Source organism: Peromyscus maniculatus, chromosome 9 (genome assembly GCF_049852395.1).
Source record: "Peromyscus maniculatus bairdii isolate BWxNUB_F1_BW_parent chromosome 9, HU_Pman_BW_mat_3.1, whole genome shotgun sequence".
Classification (NCBI taxonomy): domain Eukaryota; kingdom Metazoa; phylum Chordata; class Mammalia; order Rodentia; family Cricetidae; genus Peromyscus; species Peromyscus maniculatus.
In genome coordinates this window covers 43,084,241-43,104,471 of record NC_134860.1, presented here as the reverse complement: position 1 = coordinate 43,104,471, position 20,231 = coordinate 43,084,241, and the positions used below count along the sequence as shown (strand labels likewise).

General features: G+C 41.1%; 1 protein-coding gene and 1 long non-coding RNA gene across 6 annotated transcripts in view; one reads left to right on the top strand and one right to left on the bottom strand.

Annotated features, from left to right (window-relative positions):
- The first annotated feature begins 326 nt into the window (after positions 1-326).
- LOC102909736 (glucosamine 6-phosphate N-acetyltransferase) lies at positions 327-15,547 on the top strand. 4 transcript variants are annotated; one of them, XM_076544825.1, is made up of 6 exons: positions 327-504; positions 5,234-5,401; positions 7,138-7,200; positions 10,969-11,096; positions 11,982-12,043; positions 14,434-15,547. In XM_076544825.1, the coding sequence occupies exons 2-6, from the start codon at positions 5,248-5,250 to the stop codon at positions 14,579-14,581; spliced, it is 555 nt and encodes a 184-aa protein (XP_076400940.1). In that variant the 5' UTR covers positions 327-504; positions 5,234-5,247; the 3' UTR covers positions 14,582-15,547. The 4 variants fall into 4 exon arrangements, with proteins under 4 accessions (XP_076400940.1, XP_076400942.1, XP_076400939.1 ...); XM_076544827.1 differs by having other exon boundaries at positions 337-509; XM_076544824.1 differs by having other exon boundaries at positions 374-514.
- Positions 15,548-16,412: 865 nt separating this feature from the next.
- Positions 16,413-20,231, bottom strand: part of LOC143267355 (uncharacterized) — a 19,643-nt gene continuing 15,824 nt past the window's right edge. For both annotated transcript variants that reach the window (XR_013042352.1, XR_013042351.1), the window contains one exon: positions 16,413-19,776. This is a non-coding gene — a long non-coding RNA (uncharacterized LOC143267355). The remainder of the gene's footprint in view (positions 19,777-20,231) is intronic.

Below are 20,231 nucleotides of genomic sequence, written 5' to 3'. Positions count from 1 at the left end.
TTGCCCTGGTCCTTGCCCCACAGGCCGGAATCGCCTGAAAGGCCCGGGAGCGCCGCCACGCCACGCCCCCAGAGCCACAGAGAACTCTGTTGTGCCTCGGAGTCCCGCCCCGGTCTCCGCCCCTTGCCCCAGAGCCCCGCCCCATCCCATAGTACTCCGTTGTCTCCCGGAGCCCCGCCCCTTACTCCGGAGCCCCGCCCCATCCAATAGTATTCCGTTGTCTCCCGGAGCCCCGCCCCCAGGCCCGGAGCCCCGCCCCTTGCCCCCCCCCCCGAGCCCCGGAGTAGTGTGCGTGGCTCGGCCTCCGCGTGCGCAGCCCGTGCGTGAGGGCGGGGCAGGGCGGAGGCGTTGGTCCGGCCACGTTTGTCCCGGCGGTTCCGGCTGCGGCGCGAGGGGGGAGTGGGGTACAAAAGGGGGTGGTGCTGGCGCTGCAGCCGGATCCGGATGCGGCGCTGTGACCGGCGTGGAGACTGACGCGCCTGGAGGGGAACGTGGATCGCTTCGGTGCGGTGAGGTGACCCGGGGCTGGGACAGGAGGTAGGGCGGGCTTGGGACTGCCTTGAGGCTGCAGACCCCGGAGTCCGGAACGCCCCTGCCCAGGAGCCTGGCTCCTAGGCATGGTGGCCCGCGGTCCGGCCGGGCAGGGTCCTGGAGGGCCTAGAGACCGGAGTGTCCGTGGCGTGGGACTTGGGGACTCTGCCGCCTTCGCTGTGAAGCGGCGCTAACCCTGGGTTCCCTTTTACCGGTCCAGCGGTCAGAGCGGCTGAAGACTGGCTCCAGCTCTAAAGAACCCCTGCACAGACTGTATGAAGCCTGGGGTGGGGGACCTGGGACTTGTACCCCTAGAAACACTGTGTGGTTTCTATTGTGTGCAGGAACTAATGTTTATGTGAGGCAAACACAAAATCTGTTAAAGTAAAAATACATAAGGATTCGTTTTATTGGGATAATCAGCCCTTAATTAATCCAAGAATGGGTCTCAGGAAATTGAGATATTTTAAGGCAGGATTCGTATGGTAGAAACAGATACCATGATGCAAAGATTGTCATCTGTTGAGTTTTCTGCTGTAGAACTCAACGGGAAAAACGAGAGGACCCTCATCACAGGCTGCTCATTTGACCTTTAGGCTTGTCTTGGGGACTCCGAGCTCCAACTATCCAACTAGATTGGAGATAAAAAGATGGTGTAGATCAAATACACTATCAGGAAATACTTCATGCATTGAAGACACTTGAGAGCTATCTACCTACCGGTCACCCATCACAGAGAGTTTGATATGGCTGTAGATGATGTTTAGAAATTTGTAAATCTTGGTCTTCAGTGTTCACTACTTGTTGCTCTGTTTTGTCTTCCTAGAAGCAGCAGCTTCCATTTGTATCCAATCTCATTCAGAGGCTGGAAAGCCAAACTTGAAATGGTCTCTAAAATGTATTCAGTTGGGGAAAACCCCTCGGTACTATTATAAACATAGTTTGATGTATGACACTTGTGTTGTCACTAGTGGCAATGTGGCAGTCTTTTTTCTTTGTGCCTTTCTGAAATATGATTGCTAAACGAGACCTCACGTCATTCATTATTCATTGACTAGAGACTTACCAGACTAGGGCCAAGGCGGTACTCCAGCCTTGTAAAGGAACGCTTATTTAGCAGTTACACACAACAGGTTGGGGGGACGGTGCTTTGAATTAGAGTTTACATTTTGTATATTTCTATTTATATAACCGAACTTTAGTTAGCTGGTGATGAATCTTGAAGTGCTAGAGAGTGAAGTTTTCATGTAGCCAGGGCTAGCCTTAAATTTGCACCACCCAGTTCCCGGGTGTAGGGTGGGTGTGGGGATATCTTAAAACCAGCTTTAAAAAGAATTTTCCGTTTACTCCAGTTTCCATAGTTAGTTTTCGTGTGTGTGTGTGTGTGTGTGTGTGTGTGTGTGTGTGTGTGTGTGTGTGTGTGTTGTTCTTTGAGGCAGGTGCCACTGTGGTGGCCCTGCTGGCCTTGACGTCCCAGAGCCCATGCCCCAGCCTCCCTAGTACTGGGTATACTGTACAGGTGTCAGCCACCTCACCTGAATTTTTATTAGATTGTAATGAGGCATGACCTCTGTCAGCATCATGTCTTTATGACTAGGAAGATGGGATTTAGAAAACCTCAAAGAGGAAGAAGCCTGTTTTAAAAGGAGTTTGACTGCTTCCAGATCTTTTGGTTTTAACTGGACCAATGGCTGTCCCCCTCTACTTAGTAATGGGTGCTAGAAACTGATTTAAGGTTGCTTCAGGGGTCTGGTATGGTGGAACACTTGTGTACTCTCAACATGGTCAACGTGGGGAACATGGAGACAGAATCAGGAGTTGGAGGTAGGCTGGGGAGGTGGCTGAGAGGGTAAATCGTTTGCAAGACTGAGGACCAGAATTCCTTGACTGATTGCCAGAACCCATGTAAAGAAGTAGGGTGGGCTGGGAATTACAGCACCAGGAGACAGAAATCCGTTGAGTAAACTGGCTATTTACACCAACCTAAAAAGTGAGTCCAGGGTTTGGGGAGAGAACTTGTTTCTGTATATAAAGTGGAGAGTGAGCCGGGCGGTGGTGGCGCACGCCTTTAATCCCAGCATTTAGGAGGCAGAGGCAGGCGGATCTCTGAGTTCGAGGCCAGCCTGGGCTACCAACTGAGTTCCAGGAAAGGCGCAAAGCTACATAGAGAAACCCTGTCTCGAAAAACCAAAAAAAAAAAAAAAATTAAAGTGGAGAGTGATCGAGGACACCTGATGTCAACCATGGGCCTCCACACTCACAGCCCTGCATGTGCACATGTACCCAACACACATGCAAACATGCCTACACATGTGCACACATACAGCAAAGAGTGGGAAGGCAACCTAAGCTACATCATGGAAGTGATGATCATGTCGTTTGTTTAGTTCTTCCTTCATTATTTATGTGGCTTCCTTGTAGATAATGTGCTTCCTCACCCACTGACTTTGGACATGGGTGGCTCCAAATTGCCATGCCTATCATGAGATGCCATATCTGCTTGCTCCCTGAGCTCTGACCTTTGCCAGGAGGGTAGCTTATCTAAAATGGCCTTTCAGATGGGTGGTAACTGGCTTAGCAAAGGACAAAGGGAGGCGGGGAGTCGGGGCCATGGGGATAACTGCTGAGTGGGGCCAGGGGGAAGGGACACAGCATGCATGCCTTCCTGGCAGGCCCACCCCCTGAGAATCTCCATGTGTTAGTTACCTGGGAGCTGCAGGTTTAACTGTGGGATGACATGAGCAAGGCAGTTTAGTGAGAGTGTAGCTTTATCTGGGGGCCTTCAAGACATTTCTTTTGGAAATCAACTATTGATAACCCTTTGGGGATCTGGTGTCTATCACATCTTGCCTTCCCTTTCCCAACGTCATCCCTTTCCCTGGCCACCAGGAGGGTTTTACTATTTGAAGAGCATTCAGGTGAACCCAAATGTACCTGCCTCTGTATTGCAAACACCTTCTTAAAACAACACAATAGTTATTTCTTGGTGCCTGGACAACTGGTTCTTATTTCTATCCAGAATACTTTTTTTTTCTTTAGGTTTGGTTTTTTCAGATAGGGTTTCTCTGTGTCCCTGGCTGTCCTGGAACTCTGTAGACCAGGCTGGCCTTGAACTCACAGAGATCTGCCTGCCTCTGCTTCCCTAGTGCCAGGTCTTTCCAGAATACTTTTATTACACTTTTAATTAGTCTGAAATTCTCTTTTCCAAAATAGAGATTACAAGTGCTGGTCTAACTCTTGTACAACAATGGCATGCAGAATTGAACTATACTAGCCTAGTAGTTAAGGAGGTGACATCCTTCTGCCTCAGTGATGTAACGTGGTAATGTACAGAATCAAATGAAGAGCTAGCTCAGGGTTAGAAATAGCAAGCATTAAACCGAGTAACCTCCACACTGGCACATGTAAAGCCATCTGTTGCCTTGTTATTCCTATTGACCCAGGAGCCTTGAGCAAGCTCCTGTCTACTGCCTGGTCTGTTTATTTTATCCTGGGGATAAATCAGGATACATCTTTTATTGTTGTTAAAGAATGAACAAATATAAAGTACTCACCAAATTAATATTACATGTTTTTATGATTATCCACAGAATAGAATAATCTAAAGAAATGTACAGAAAACTGAAACTATTAACTAGTTAAAATTTATTATGACTTCATAAATTTTTGAGACAGGGTTTCATATCACATTTGTCATATGTGTGTTTTGAGACAGTAATCCACAACATACCCAGACTGACCTAAAACACTTCTTCATTGGGTGCCTGAAATTCTGGGATTACAAGCATGCTCCACTGTGTCTGGTCCACAGCATCAAACACAAACACACACACACACACACACACACACACACACACACACACACACACACTGGTTATTCTTAAAATGTTTAGAAGCAGGTAACATAGGCTTTTTAGAAAACTGTCATGAAAACAAAATGCAGACACTCAGTATCTGTCATGGCTAAGGACAAATACTACTGTGACTGTAGAGAATAATGAAGTCATTTGAATAACTACCCAGTTATCTTGTTCGTGGGTCACATGACAGAAACAAGTCACATTCACATACTCCAGTGGGTCTTTAGTGCAGAGATACCACATGATTTCTGAGCCTAGTAATAAAGTGCAGGATTGGAATCGTGCAAACGCGATCCACAAGATGTCACTGTCACACAGACAGAGCACTGGTTCTCAACCTTTCTAAGGCTGCGACCTTTTGGTTCTTCGTGCTGTGCTGACCCCGACCACAAAATTACTTTTGTTCCTACCTCGTAACTGTAATTTTGCTCCTGTAGGGATCGTAATGTAGGTCTCTGGAATACAGGCTTATCTGGTATGTGGCCCCTATGATGGGGTCACGTGGCTCCCCACTGTGGTTGTGACCCACAGGTTGAGAACCACTGCACTAGTGGCACCAGCCCACGGGGATAAAATGTCTCCAGTGACCTGGAAAATGGAGTTTCCAAGTTTTCTTCTTGTTCAACTTCTTATTCACCCATTATTGTCGCCCTTAATTTCAGCCCATTTTTCATCTGATAGTAAAATTGTTTTTTCTACATGTTTACAGTTGTAGTCTAGGTAGCTAAAGTTAAAGTAGCTCATATAATGTTATAGAATCCATTTATATGAAATTAACTTCCTCATCCAGCACACATTTTCTGTACTAATAAAGCCTTTTAACATTTGAAATTTTATTTTAGACTTTACTGGAAAGATGAAGCCCGACGAAACACCTATGTTTGACCCAAGTCTACTCAAAGAAGTGGACTGGAGTCAGAATACAGCTACATTTTCTCCAGCCATTTCTCCAATGAATCCTGGAGAAGGCTTGGTTTTGAGGCCTCTTTGTACTGGTGACTTGAATAAAGGTATGGGCCCAATTTAGTTTGCAAACCTGACTAGAAATCCATGCTTTCTTCCTAAGCATGATGCTAACTTAGAGAGTACTTGAGTTTGTCCTTGGAATGACTGGAGCACTCAGTTGTAATAGGTATGTATCATGGAGGCAGGATACTCCTATGATGTATTTAAAATAACTAAATACAGTAGTACTCCTTCCAAAGGGATGCCTCAAAAACAAAAATGAAGTTATACTGTCTAAACACATGGAAAAGAGTTTTCTCCAAGAAGCTAGATATGCAGAAATAACATTCACAGACAAATTGAAGGGGTTTTATGTACTCCAGTGTAATTCTATAATATCTAAATTATCCAAAATAATTTTCTGAAACTTTGGTGATGAAGAATCAACATTTTACCAGACTATTTTCTTCTTCAGAGGTATTTGAGAAAAGTAACTTCGGTTAGAATTACTGCACGTTGAAAAATTAAGACTTGGGGCTGGAGAGATGGCTCCGAGGTTAAGAGCACTGACTGCTCCTCCCGATGTCCTGAGTTCAATTCCCAGCACCCACATGGTGGCTCACAACCATCTGTAATGAGATCTGACACCCTTTTCTGTGTACATAATAAATACATAAATCTAAAAATATTAAAAAGAAAGAAAAATTATGACTCAAGAGTTCTAAATATATTTTTAGCATTATCATTAGGGTATTTTTTTTTTTTTTAAAGACAGTGTCTATTTAGCCCTGGCTATCCTAGAACTCTCTATATAGACCAGGCTGGCCTTGAACTCAGAGATTTGCCTGCCTCTGCCTCCTGAGTGCTGGGATTAAAGACACGCACCATTATGCCTTGGCTGTATTAACATTAGTAAAATTAGAAATTTAGAAAGTTGTCTAAACAGTGTTATATCAGTTACATTGTAGCTTACAAATGATAATTTGTGGAAGTGAGAATCTTGCACTTCAAGTGTTAAGGAAAATGTGGTATCCCTTACATAAATCTTTAATAGCAATGAACAATGTACATGCTGGTTCTGTAATTAAAATCTTTTTTTTGTTGTTGTTTTTTGTCTTTGTTTTTCGAGACAGGGTTTCTCTGTGTAGCTTTGCACCTTTCCTGGAACTCTGTAGCCCAGGCTGGCCTCGAACTCACAGAGATCCACCTGGCTCTGCCTCCTTAGTGTTGGGATTAAAGGTGTGTGCCTCCACTGCCTGGCCCTATTCTAAAATCTTTGCAGGCAAATAAGGTTGAGGGCTGTCATTTGCTTTCTGATTATAAAAAGAATAGGTTGCAGTTTAATAAAAATAATGCAATAGGTACTTGTATGAAAATGTCCTTATGTAATTCAGTACTATATGCAATGAATGCACACTGCAGACTCTATTGGAAATTTGCATGTTTAATCAACAAAAACTTGATTAAGGATTTTTTTTTTTTTTTTTTTTTTTTTTTTTTTTTTTTTTTTTGGTTTTTCGAGACAGGGTTTCTCTGTGTAGCTTTGCGCCTTTCCTGGAACTCACTTGGTAGCCCAGGCTGGCCTCGAACTCACAAAGATCCGCCTGCCTCTGCCTCCCGAGTGCTGGGATTAAAGGCGTGCGCCACCAACGCCCGGCGTTGATTAAGGATTATAATGGAAACATGATTATGGAGTTTTGAAAAAGTAATTTCCTTAAACCTACCCAGTGAACATTTTACTTCTTTGCATATTTTAATCTTTCTTTTGCTTTTCTCTTGCCTTGAAATGTTTTAAAACTAGGTTTTTTTAAGTTACTGGGTCAGTTGACAGAGACTGGTGTCGTCAGCCCTGAGCAGTTCATGAGTAAGTACCATGGGGTACCTTGTCTGTATGGTTAGAACTCTGTTCAGTACCCACTTATTCAAAGAGCTGAAAGGTATGAACTAGCAATCCTCATTTATAGAATCCAAATATTTGAACGATACCTTGATAGTTACTGGGGGACCACTTTAGGGTTATTTGCGTTTATTGTGGTTGTCTCCTTCCGTGTGGTTATGTTAAGCACAGAAATTTCATTACCAAAACAAAACAAACAAACAAAAAACTACAATGTTTATGTTCTGGCGGCTGTAGAGATGGCTCAGTGGGTAAGAGCTCTGACTGCCCTTCAGAGGACCTGGGTTCAACTCCAATATGGCAGCTGACAACTGTCTCTAACTCCAAGATCTGACACCCTTACACAGATACACATGCAGGCAAAATAACAAATGCAAATAACTACAAAAAAAATTATGTTCCTATTCTTTTTGTTCCTCAATGTTTAAAGGTTTTTTTTTTTTTTTTTTTTTTTTTTTTTTTTTTTTTTTATTGGATTTAGGGTTGGCAGGTATCTTAGAGTTAGTCTAACAATCCCTTTCCTGCTTTGAGACATGAGAAAATGGGTTCCCAGAAAGAAGCGTTCCCAAGATCACAGTTAATCACAGGCAAGGACAGCAGGAACCTTTTTCTCTTCTTCCTTTAACACAGCCTGTTCCCATTTCCTACTAATGCCCTTCCTTTAGTAGGTAACTTCTCCAACCAGGCTGAGCGAAGGCTGACATCTGTTGCTAGAGTTTTCCGCCTTGCCCACAGTCAGGACAAATCTTTGTCACCCTCCAGTCCCACAGCCGCTCAGACCCAACCAAGTAAACACAGAGACTTATATTGCTTACAAACTGTATGGCCGTGGCAGGCTTCTTGCTAACTGTGCTTATAGCTTAAATTAGTCCATTTCCATAAATCTATACCTTGCCACGTGGCTGGTGGCTTGCCGGCATCTTCACATGCTGCTGGTCATGGCGGCGGCTGCAGTCAGTCCTTCTGCCTTCCTGTCCTTTTATTTCTCCTCTCTGTTAGTCCCCCTATCCTTCCTGCCTAGCCACAGCCGATCAGGTTTTATTTATTGATCAATCAGAACAACTTGACATACAGAGCATCCTCCAGCACAGCCAAGTGCAGACCATCTCAGACACCTGCACTCAGGCCCATGGTCCTAATCATCCTCTATGCGGACCTGCTGGGTAACGCCACAAAGAACCCAAGAAGGGCTCCCACAGGACATACAGAACATCCCACAGCACTTCCCCTTTTCTTTTTTTTAAAAAGGAAGGTTTTAACTTTTACACATCTTTAAAGCCAGCTTGGTATATTTGGGAATTTGGGCGTAGCTTCTGTTACTACTTCCTGCTGGAGGGGGGCGCAGTATCTTATGGAGATACAAAGAAAATTTTAGGTTCATGGAGTAGTCCGTGAGACTGTATCGTCTGAGCCAGTTGCCTTGAAACGATTTTGGATGTTGGATCATCTGGGCCATGGTGTCATCGGAGACCTTTCAGGGGGTCTTGGCTGGTCAAACCTGATGTATCTTAATCTGGAACAAATCCATAGCCTCTGGCTTTCTGTAGAGACAAAAATAGAGCCTCTTTTCCAAAGCAACGTATCCTTACATCTAAATTTTGAAGTCAAGGTACCTTTAAAATATACATTTTGGCATAACTCAACAGCCTTTGCAATCAAATGTTTTTCTTCAGCTACAAATATCAAAGAGAACATAATCCAGATTCTCTGTGTGATAGCCATCTTTATGTGGCTTATTTTTTATATTACTTTTACTTTCTCTTTAAAGACTTTATTTTTTTAAACTTTCTATTTATATAGCTGTCTATGTTCCTTTTCCTCTCTCTTCCAAGCCTATGTACATTTTTACACACATTGTAAAGCATTTAAAGTCTTGTTCCATCTGAATCTGTCTTATTGCGAACTTATTGCTTTAAACTGTAGCCTTCTAAGCCTGAAACGGCTCTGTGGCTGCTGGCTCCGCCCCCTTCAATTTCCCAACTTGGCGGTGGTACGTTTTCCACCAGCTCTGGGAGCCATCAAGTCTCAGAAATAGTGGGTCTACACTTTTATCCAAGCAGCGTGTAGCCCAGAAACCTCTTTTTTTTTGTTTTGTACTAGCAAAGGCTAAATCCGCCACGCAGCTTAATGTTCCATTTGCAGAGGCCTCATTCCCGCCATACTGCAGGTCAAGCGCACACGCCAGGAACCCGCCAGTAACTCAAACCGGCAGCTGCTGCTCATTTGAGAGAGACAATTAAGAAGCTGTTTTTAGTTCCATTTTAGAATCTTTTTTCTCAAGTTTTAGGTGGAAACTCTTGCCAACACGTTGGGCGCCATTTGTAGACATCTACATTTCTGTTTAGTTTCCTTCATTGAATTTTTTTTTCCTACTTCAGACCTATATAGAGTGAGACTTTGAAACTAAACAGTATCTGAGAACTACATAACTTGGCTTTTAAACTCCTGGGGTTTGCATACATATCAGATTAGATGAAAATTGTAGTTTTCCCAGCAATATAAAGTGCTAAACATTATTTGCAGGAACACAGCTTTGCTTTTATTTGTTGTATAACTTTGGAAAAACTGCTTAAATGGGGACATATCTGTGTTATCTTTGTAAGGTGCTTTCAAAGCAAACAAAGATCCTATTTCTAAAAGAACAAACATGTAATCCTGAAACATAGGAAAAACAACAGAAAACTGTTTTGTCAAAATATTTTGAAACCAAGACTGTGAATCGTGGATATAATAGGCTCTTGCTTCATCTTTTTTTTTAAAGATTTATTTATTATGTATAGTGTTCTGTCTGCGTATATTCCTACATGCCAGAAAAAACACCAGATCCCATTATAGATTGTGAGCCACGTTTGCTGGGTATTGAACTCAGGACCTCTAGAAGAGCTGCAGGTGCTCTTAACCTCTCAGCCATCCCTCCCACCCATAATGGGCTCTTGTAAAAACCTGCAGCTATGTTCTTTGAGTATTTTTGAGTATTAGTTTTAAATAAATGTATATTAAATCGGCAGATATTGACATTTAGTCACACAACTGGCTACATGTACTATTTATCTGTAATACAGTGTTGTTCACCTAAAAGACCCAAGACTTACTTTGTACTAGATTTTATGTGTGTGTTTCTGGGCACAGAGGCAAGCCCCCTCTCTGTGTTACATCTCTATGTGTGGACCATTCAGTGCTAATTGATGGTATTTCAACTCCTTGGAATTTTAAATAACATAGTAGTTTTACAAGTTTAAACTAGCCAAGTGTAGTGGCACATAATTTTTTTGTTTTGTTTTGTTTTTGTTTTTGTTTTTTTTTTTGAGAAAGGGTTTCCCTGTGTAGCTTTGCGCCTTTCCTGGAACTCACTTTGTAGACCAGGCTGGCCTTGAACAGATTGGCCTGCCTCTGCCTCCCGAGTGCTGGGATTAAAGGCGTGCACCACCACCGCCCAGCAATGGCACATACTTTTAATCCCAGAGTTTGGGAGGCAGAAGCAGGTGGATCTCTTTGAGTTTGAGACCAGTCTGTTCTACACATTGAATTTTAAAATAGCCAGAGGGACATAGTGACACCCTGTCTCAATAAACAAATATCTTATGCTTGATTGACTTCACTTGCTTTGTCTTAAAAAAAAAAAAAGTGGACACCAAAGCCCTATGGAAAATAGCTTTACTATTCAAAGATGAAGTCAGACAAGCCTGGAACTTTTCTTTATTGTCTACCATCTAACACTTTTTTACGTTTCCACAGACTCTTTTGAGCACATGAAGAAGTCTGGGGATTACTATGTTACAGTTGTGGAAGATGTGACCCTAGGACAAATTGTTGCTACAGCAACTCTGATCATAGAACATAAATTTATCCATTCATGTGCTAAGGTATGTGATCACTTTAATGCCTACGAGTAAAGTGCAGAGATGATTTCTAATGAAACCAGCTTAGAAGCTTCATTAGAAAAAATCGGTTTTCCCATAATTTTTCTTTGCTGGAATTCTTCAGCAGAAGACACTTTCCTCAAGTTTCTGTGAGTTACAAATCAATGAAAACCAGATAGATGAGCTAGTGAGATAACACAAGTGGTAAAGGTCGGTGCCGAGTCGAACCGCCCAAGTTCATCCCTGGGACCCACATGGTGGAGAGAGAACTGTTACAAGGTGTAGTCTGACCTCCACAGATGCCCCAAGCCATTCACACACATGCTCTCTGAATGTAGGAAAAAAGGAGCATTTAGAAAAGTTCTCTGGTCAGGTGTGGTGGGGCACACCTCTGGTCCCAGCACTCGGGAGGCAGAGGCGGGTGGATCTCTGAGTTCAAGGCCAGCCTGGGCTACAGAGTGAGTTCCAGGACAGACCCGGCTACACAGAGTCACCCAAAACCCTTGAGATATATATATATATATATATATATATATATATATATATATATATATATATATATATATATATATATAGAGAGAGAGAGAGAGAGAGAGAGGCAAAGTGTGTGGGGGAGAGTATCTAGGTTATGGATTTTGCTTTCTGCACTTGAAATTAGTAAAATGTAATTAAGCGACGTTGGATGTACTGTGTTTATGACAAGATTTCATTATGGTGATTGGGATTGGAGATTTAAACAGTAGAACAGAGTTGGGGATATAACTAAAAATGTGAGGCACACGGACTTTCCTGTTTTCTCTATGATAAAGACTATAATTATAACTGGTATTGCTGGCTTAGTGGAAAACAGGCTGAACGCTCCTCCTGTCCCACTGTGATCATTTGTAGAGGGGGAGAGTAGAAGACGTCGTTGTTAGTCACGAGTGCAGAGGGAAGCAGCTCGGCAAACTGTGAGTAAGCACCTGGAACCCTGCAAACAGGACGGCCTGTCCCTGTTTGGTCTCTCAGCAAGAAACTTATTTCATAAGGTCTTCCTGGTTGTTCTTTCTGACCTTTGGTTTCTGAACTCATTCTCACTTTATATCTTAGACTGAATTTAATGAAAAATTATAGTGCCACTAGTTTTTACTCCCCCCCGCCCCCCAAGTTTGAGAATTGAAAACATATTCCATTTACCAGAGTAGCAAGTAATCGAACTGTGTTCTACCATTGAGTTATGTCACTAGTCGCCCCCACTTGCACACCTTTTTGTTTTAGAGACAAGGTTTCTCTGTGTAGTCCTGGTTGTCCTGGAACCACTCTGTAGACCAGGCTGACCTCGAACTCAGAGATCTGCCTGCCTCTGCTTCCCACTGTGGGGATTAACGTGTGTACTACCACGCCTGGCTTTTTTCTCTTTTTGAGACAAGGGTATCATTAAGTTCAGCATGGCTATGAACTTGTGATCCTCCTTCCTCAGCCTCTGGAGTAGTGGAGAATAGGCCTGGCTTATGGAAAGTAACCTCTTTTAACTTTTAATGACAAGATCTTTCTAAATGCACAAGCACACACAACAGGAGAAAACCTCTTAGTTAGCACCTTTAGTGTATTTAATATCTTACAGCAGTTAGATCTTTTTTTTTTTTTTCCTGCCTGCTTCTACCTAAGTGCTTGTATTAAAGGTGTGAACCATCATGGCCCACTTTAGATTACATATTTATGCAGGATTCTTATTCCTTGGGCTTTGTAAGATGGTTTCTGAATAATACATACATGTATTATTCAGACTAATCAAGTTTATTTGACCCACATCTTCAAAAATCAGCTTTTAAGATGACTAATGAAGCTTGGCATGGTGGCATACCTTTAATCCCAGCTCAAAGAGGCAGAGGCAGGCATATCTCTGTGAGTTAACCTGGTCTACATGGCCAGTTCCAGGCCAGCCAAGGCTATATAATGAGACTGTTTTAAGACTATAGCTATTACTTACTCATATATGTGAACATGGCAAGTGTTTACTTGGGTACATTTAGAACAAAGGCACCCCACCTGCAACCTTACAGTGTTCCATAAGGAATTGAGGACATTCTGCATGTTAGGCAAACCTGAACGCTGAGTTCCATCCCCCGCCCCTGGCACAAACATATTTTGGGGTTTGTCTTTTGACATAAGATCTGGTTTGCTATGGTAGAAGAGAGCCTTCAATTCCAGACCCTCTTGCCTTCACCTCTTAGGTGCTGTTACAGGTGTAACACCACAGCCAGTTAGAGTCCTTACATAAAAATAATTCGGGCCATTATTCTCACAATTTGATAGTCTTTAGTATTTAAAAAAAGTGTTGTTAGTTATTTATTTGGCTGTGTTCAGGTTCTGCAATCCCAGTACGGAGGATTGAACCTAGAACTTCACACACATGCTTGGCAAGCACTCCTCACTGCTGCTTTCTCAGCCCTTGGTATTTTTATACCCAGTCTCTGAGTCTGTGCTTGTCTTACACATGTGTGCAGTTAGTTCAGCTGGCCTTCCTTGAACTCACAGCAATCTTCCTGCTTCAGGCTCTCAGATGGTGGAATTACAAGTATGCCACTCACTATACCTATGCTCACGTGTGAACTTTTAAAAATTGTTTTACTTGAGTGGGTATTTCACCTACAAGTGCATCACTTGTGTTCCCTGTACCTTAGAAGGCAGACAGCAGCATTAGATGCCCTGAGAGAGGAGTTACAAATGGTTGTGAGCTACCATGTGGTTGTTGGGAACCAAAGCAGGAGTCAGATCCAAGAGCAGCCAGTGTGCTTCGTTTAATGCCAAGCCAGCTCTCTAGTCCTGCATGTGAATTTTTTTAAATTTTATGCATATAGGTGTTTTGCCTGCATGTATGTCTGTGTACCACTTGTAAGTCTGGTACCTATGTAGGCCAGGTTCCAGATCACCTGGAAATGGAGATACAGTTAGAAGCTATATATGTATTAGGAATTGAACCCATCTTCTGGAAAATCATCTCTCCAACCCTCACACAAAAAAATGTTCAGAGGCTGGTGAGATGGGCGAGAGAGTGACCGCACTTGCAGTGATTTCTAGAGCCCATCTAAAGGAGAGCTGCAAAACGGCCCCCCACCATGCTGCACTGGAGCCCTCCTCCCATAAAGAGGTGTCGGCTGTTAGTTAATAGGCTGGGGGCGGTGTCTGAAACAAGATAGAAATGCTTCAGTAATTTAAATGCTTATCAACTTCATCATTTGATACTTAAAGGAGTGCTTAATAAATACTAGTTTTATTTGTATATATCACTAATCTGTAGCATCATCAAGGCCCATTTTGGTTCATACTGTCTCCCACACTTCCCTTTTCAAAATTTCAGGTTATTATCAACTCTCACTTTGCTAAGCAAGAAGCTGAACTGTTACAAGATCACCCTTGAATGTCTACCACAAAACGTCGGCTTCTACAAAAAGTTTGACTATACAGTATCTGAAGAAAAGTACATGTGTCTGAGGAACCAGAAGTAAAGACGACCATCAAGATGATGCTCCAAGGCTTTCCGGTTCATTTTTGTTGCTGCCGCCAGTGAGCTCCATACCTGCTAGACTGGAAAACCACTGTAGTGTGCAATGTAGTAGTGACAAGAGCATGCCTGTGGCTGCTTGGACTTGCTCTGAGTTAAGAGTACAAATGATCACAAAGGGGATGATTTTTAACCAAAGGAATATATTTTCAACTTGAATCTTTTCTTGCATTGTATTTTTCTAAAGTTTATTGTCATTTCCTGGTCGTCAAGGGTATGAGTAGTAAAGAGTTATGTCTGCTCCTTACTGCTCATTTTTAAATATATGTATATATATTGAATAAGGCTGTTTCTTATCACAAAATTATTTTAGTCTCATCTAAACAGACTTAAGGGTGCACCATTTCTCACATCACAGGGAGTCAGACCCATCTGTTGTTACAACCAGATACATATCTGCACGTGTAAACATGGTTGAACCTAAAATCGCACACAACTTGGACAGTCTTTTAATGAAACAAGAGAAATGAAAACTGTGACAAGGTAAAACAGTTTAAGTAACTATTTTACTAACTGTAGAGTTCTGTGCAGACAATGCCTACCCACCTGTCTCACCTGTCACATGATGTTAGAATCATCCAAGGGCAGATCTTGAGAACCGAGGTTCTTTTCTTCATTGAGTGAGCAGCTGTCCGTGGGATACTTTTACCCTGGTTTATCATGGCCATCTGAAGCCTCTGAGTCACAAAATATGTATGGTACTGCCTTTGTTACATCCTTAAAATAACAGTAGCTTTTCTATTTAATGTGATTATAATGGTACTGTTATTCTGATCAATGTCCTGTTTTATTTATTTTAATGATTTTTTAAAGTAGAAGAAGAAGATACTTTATTAACAATGGTTCTAATCTTTTGCATTCCATGTTATTACATTAAACTTGTTTATATGAATAGTTTCTCATGTTAGAATCTTGTCTTGTGTTTTCTTGTTTGTTGAGACAGGGTAATCTGTAACCCAGGCTCACCACGTAATAAAAGATAGAACCTTGAACTCCCAAGCACGTTCCAAGAGCTAGTATTACAGGCATGCACCACCATGATCGGCTTGAGTCGCTGAGGTTAAGATAGGGCTTATAACAGCCTAGTTAGTTTTTAGTATTTTGGGGGTTACTTCAATTGGATTTGGATTTCCCTCTAATCACGAGGTTGATTTTCCAAAATAGAAATACTTTGGCTGCAGACTTTATCTCTGACAGTAAGTTCAGTGAACTAAGTGACCTGTCACTAATGAAAATAACAGTTTTGTCTTCAGAAATCCTGTAACCTTGACAGGGCTTCATTAAGTTTTACCCATGTCAAATAAGCCTCCCCCAAAGTGAAAACTGAGTATCTTACTCTATCGCTTACCTTCAAACTCTGGGGTAAAACCATCTACTATGTTAGTATTTCAATAATCCCATGGAGTCTTTGAGATCTTCTCTTAAACCCCCTTTACAGAAACAGTTGTATTATGTCACCAACTGAAAACAGTTTCAATATTAAATGTTCACTCACCCTTCTTTTTTTTTTTTTTTTTTTGGTTTTTTTTTTCGAGACAGGGTTTCTCTGTGTAGCTTTGCGCCTCTCCTGGGACTCACTTGGTAGTCCAGGCTGGCCTCGAACTCACAGAGATCCACCTGGCTCTGCCTCCCGAGTGCTGGGATTAAAGGCATGCGCCACCACCGCCCGGCTACTCACCCTTCTTAATATGTGGGAGTAAAGCTGGGTTATTTTTACCCAGAAGGCAAAGAAGTTTTGAGGCATAAGGAGTATGAATGAGCTTCTCAATCATCTGTTGAGGTACAATGGCACAACAGTTTTAATACAACCACCAGTCTTCACAAAATAATTTTAATACTTTGTGCCCAGGCTAGCAGCATCTTGCATCTGTGACATTCCTATACATACAGAAGCATTTCATCTGAGTACAAATGTTAAAAGCAGAGTAATGTAAGCCATTGCCTATACAGAGGTAAAGAGACACTGTATGTTATTTTTCTTGAATCACTTTTTGCTGCATAGTAAATTGCAATTACATGTCAGTATCATGTTACTGATTGAGAAAACACTTTGAACTGTGAGGTATGGCAGCTCCCTGTGAGAAAGCTTAACATGTAAACCTGAATATTTTGAGTGATTTTTTTTTCTTTAGCTGCCATGAATGGGAAAGACAAAGAATATCCAGCACTCAAGACTCTAGAAACTTATTTTCCTAATTAAAAAATAAATAAATAAAATCCTTGTGTAAGTCTCAGCTATTTCCTATCATTTCCTTATTGGAGTGGTGTTGAGTGGACAAAGATAATGTAAATACTGAAGTGAAGCTATGCTTTAGACTCATGGATTAAACCAGTTTAAAAAAAAAATCCGTCAGGTAACTGCTCATTTACTTTACATCAAATTGAGATCCTAATATATACATCTCAACTTCATAATTCAAGATTGCACTTAAAAACTTCTAATTAGTTTGAATTACCATAGTAATTAAACAATTAGGAACCTTGTGTTTTCTTACAAAGGACATGCTTAGCATTTTCTGACATTACTTCTAGACTCAGATTAAGCACAACCCCATACCCCTGCAAATGAATATTCTGCTCTGCTAGTGGTTGAAAGTTCATAGCAAAGCTATCACACTTGAACATTCCTACCACAGTTGGTACAAGTCAACATCTACTAGACAAGAAATTAGCAGGAACCAGTCAAACTAAGAGAAGACCCACCCCCACTCCAAAGTTTCCAGTATCTATCTCAAAACTTTCAAAATGAGGATAATGAAGTTCCCTATGTTTTGATAAAAATGTACTTTTAATTCTGAACCCAGACTACATATTTAGTGTTGAAACTGGGTGGACATTCATTATTCAGTTCTAGAGACTAAGACGTGATTGGTTAAGTTTATCATAGTTGGCTGTTATCAAACATCACTGGAAACGGAACCTAAGACAGCTACTTAGTAAACACAGTGGAAGAAAACAAGAAACTTGCAGGCTTCTTAGGAAAGAAGGAACCTCACTGTTCACATCAACTGTGCTCAACCCGATGGCAGTCTCGAGTGTGTGAGACTATTTCCAGTATATCGTGCTGGATAGGCACTTCACGTGAGAACATAAAAATGACTGGTTAGAAAAATGGAAGATTACCAGCTACAAATTACTATCAATAGCCTACTCTGTATTTTTGGCCAGACTCCTAAAGAGGAGCATATATTTTTATGAAAATTAAGAATATTTCAAATGTCTCATCTTGAAAAGTCATTTTATATGGAGATTACTCTAAGCACAATTTCTGTTCAATGAGTCCTAGATTATGAGTTGACTGCAAGAGAGATCTTCTGTTGACCTGTCCATTGATGGTGGGTACTTAGGAAGTTTTGAACGCCGAATGTAATCCTGACTCTACTAGCCCAGCACACCAGTGACACAGCAGAAGAGTGGATCCCAATGCTGGTTTTAGGGGGGAAAGGTAGGAGATGGGATGCAAACTCCAAAGAGGAAGTAACTCTAGTTAACAGTAACTCTGGTTTATAGTCAGGCTCCCACTGTGCAGGACTGAGCCTTCTCCGTACTGTTACAGTAACTAACTAAGTCTGACAGGCTGCCTGCACAGTGCCTCATGGTACCCTGGAAATGGATAGCTCTCATTCCCAACAAGAAAGCACCTCGAGAGAGGACTGAGAAATGTCAACTATAAAGGAGCTGTGTTTGTGCTACCCTAAAGTCATCAGATACAAAAGGTTAAAAACACTTCTCTCTTCTGCACATCACACTTAAAATAGCAAAATGGGTTTTGTAGAACAACTTTTATACATATAGATAAAAACATGGAAAACTAAAGAGCCATCAAGTTACTTTGCTAATGCAAATTATGGGGTAAGTTTGAACAAATGTAAGAACAAGTCAAAACAGTAATTTACAATACCCTGAAGCCATCCACAAACTGCTTTCTCCAATGGATCTTCTAGGCAAAGCTGTCAGCTGAACAGCCTCACAGAAGCAAGACAACGTGAAACGAAGAAGTAAATGTCTCCTTCCAAATCACCGACTTTCTTCAAGCTTCACAGATTCAGTTTAATTTATGGTTTAAAAACAGATTACAGAAAATGTGAATAGCTTTTCACTGCTCTAGATACTAATTTAGAGGTCATGAGGATTTAATTGTTGATTCAAGGCACTTTTTCTTTTGGGGGTTTCATATTGAAGAAACAGTGCTACATTAGTTTGGTTTCTTAAGAGTCGACTTTGAACCATTTTGGACAAAGGTAAAAAGGGCTGGGCAACTCTGAAAAGACCGAGTCAACTTCTGGCTTAAACAAACAACAAAAAGAAAAAAATGGAGATGGAAATAGAACACTACCCTTATATTTGAGTATCTGGTTTTGGAAGTAAGACCTCTTTCTTTGATCATTACAACTTTTTTTTCTTGTTTAGAATAAGGAAGGCAATTGGAAAGGAAGTATTCACTGGATTAGTAAAGTAGTTGGCAAAAGTCATGATTTAAAAATAAAGGGCTAAGAAATTTCAAAAAATGGTAATTAAGTTACTGAATTATATTAAAAAATGTGAAAGTTCTACATTTTGTTAATGTTTCTGTAAGAGGCTCCATCAGAAAAGTGAACTGTAAAATTACTTTAAATGTAATATATATATAACACAAAATGAGCTTTTAGGAAACATTAGGAAATTTGTTATAAATTATCCAAAATTTATAAACAAGTCCCCCCAACTTGCAGTTTGCTTAAAGTAATAACTTTATATCATACAAATAAATTTCAAGTATGAAAAGTGCATTATTGCAATAATACCTCTTTGCAAGTTCAAAATTCTTGGTTTACAATAAAACCGTAAAGTGGTTTTTTTGTTTTGTTTTGTTTGTGTTGTTTGTAAAGTAAACCCATCACCCATCAGCGCCATCTACTGTAGAAGTCCAACATCTTAAGTGTTGCTCAACAAGTTGCAGAGAAATATGTCTGGAAGCAACATATAATTGAAAAGAAACTATCTGTGTTTTTACCACTTTACAATTATCACTAGGATTCTCTCCTGTCCAAATGGAAATTCACATCCGTGGAACAGTCCTCAGAGCTCAGCCATTCTGTGCTGCCGCCACTTGCATGTTTCCAAAATCATCGTCTTCTTCATGTGTTCTCTTCAGACTACCTAATGGTTGCCGAGTGATATAAAATAAAGGGAAAACTTATGTGAGCTCATGTTAAGACTACAGGCAGCAAAAATCTGTTCTTTCACTATGTGATATGTACAAGTGTCACAAAAACTTCATGCTTGAATTTAGGGCAAACTTTAGTCAGTTCTTTATGTTGCATCATAAAGTAAAGTTACATTGGCAACTTAATGTCTTAGGTATTGCTCATAATAAACATCCGTTTTAAAATAGAATGAAAAGTAGAACTTTTCAAGAGTCAGTGGTACATTAAATCTGCTTATCACCAACTTTATGCTGTTGAGGCAACGCGTAATATGTCGTAGGACACCACATCTAGTAGGCTAGTTTGCATTTGTATGATTTTTAGATATAATTTTCTGTTCACATAGTGGCTGTTATGAAGAAGAGCAGTTGAAGATATATTTCTGCTAAAGCTGTGGCTTTCTCATCC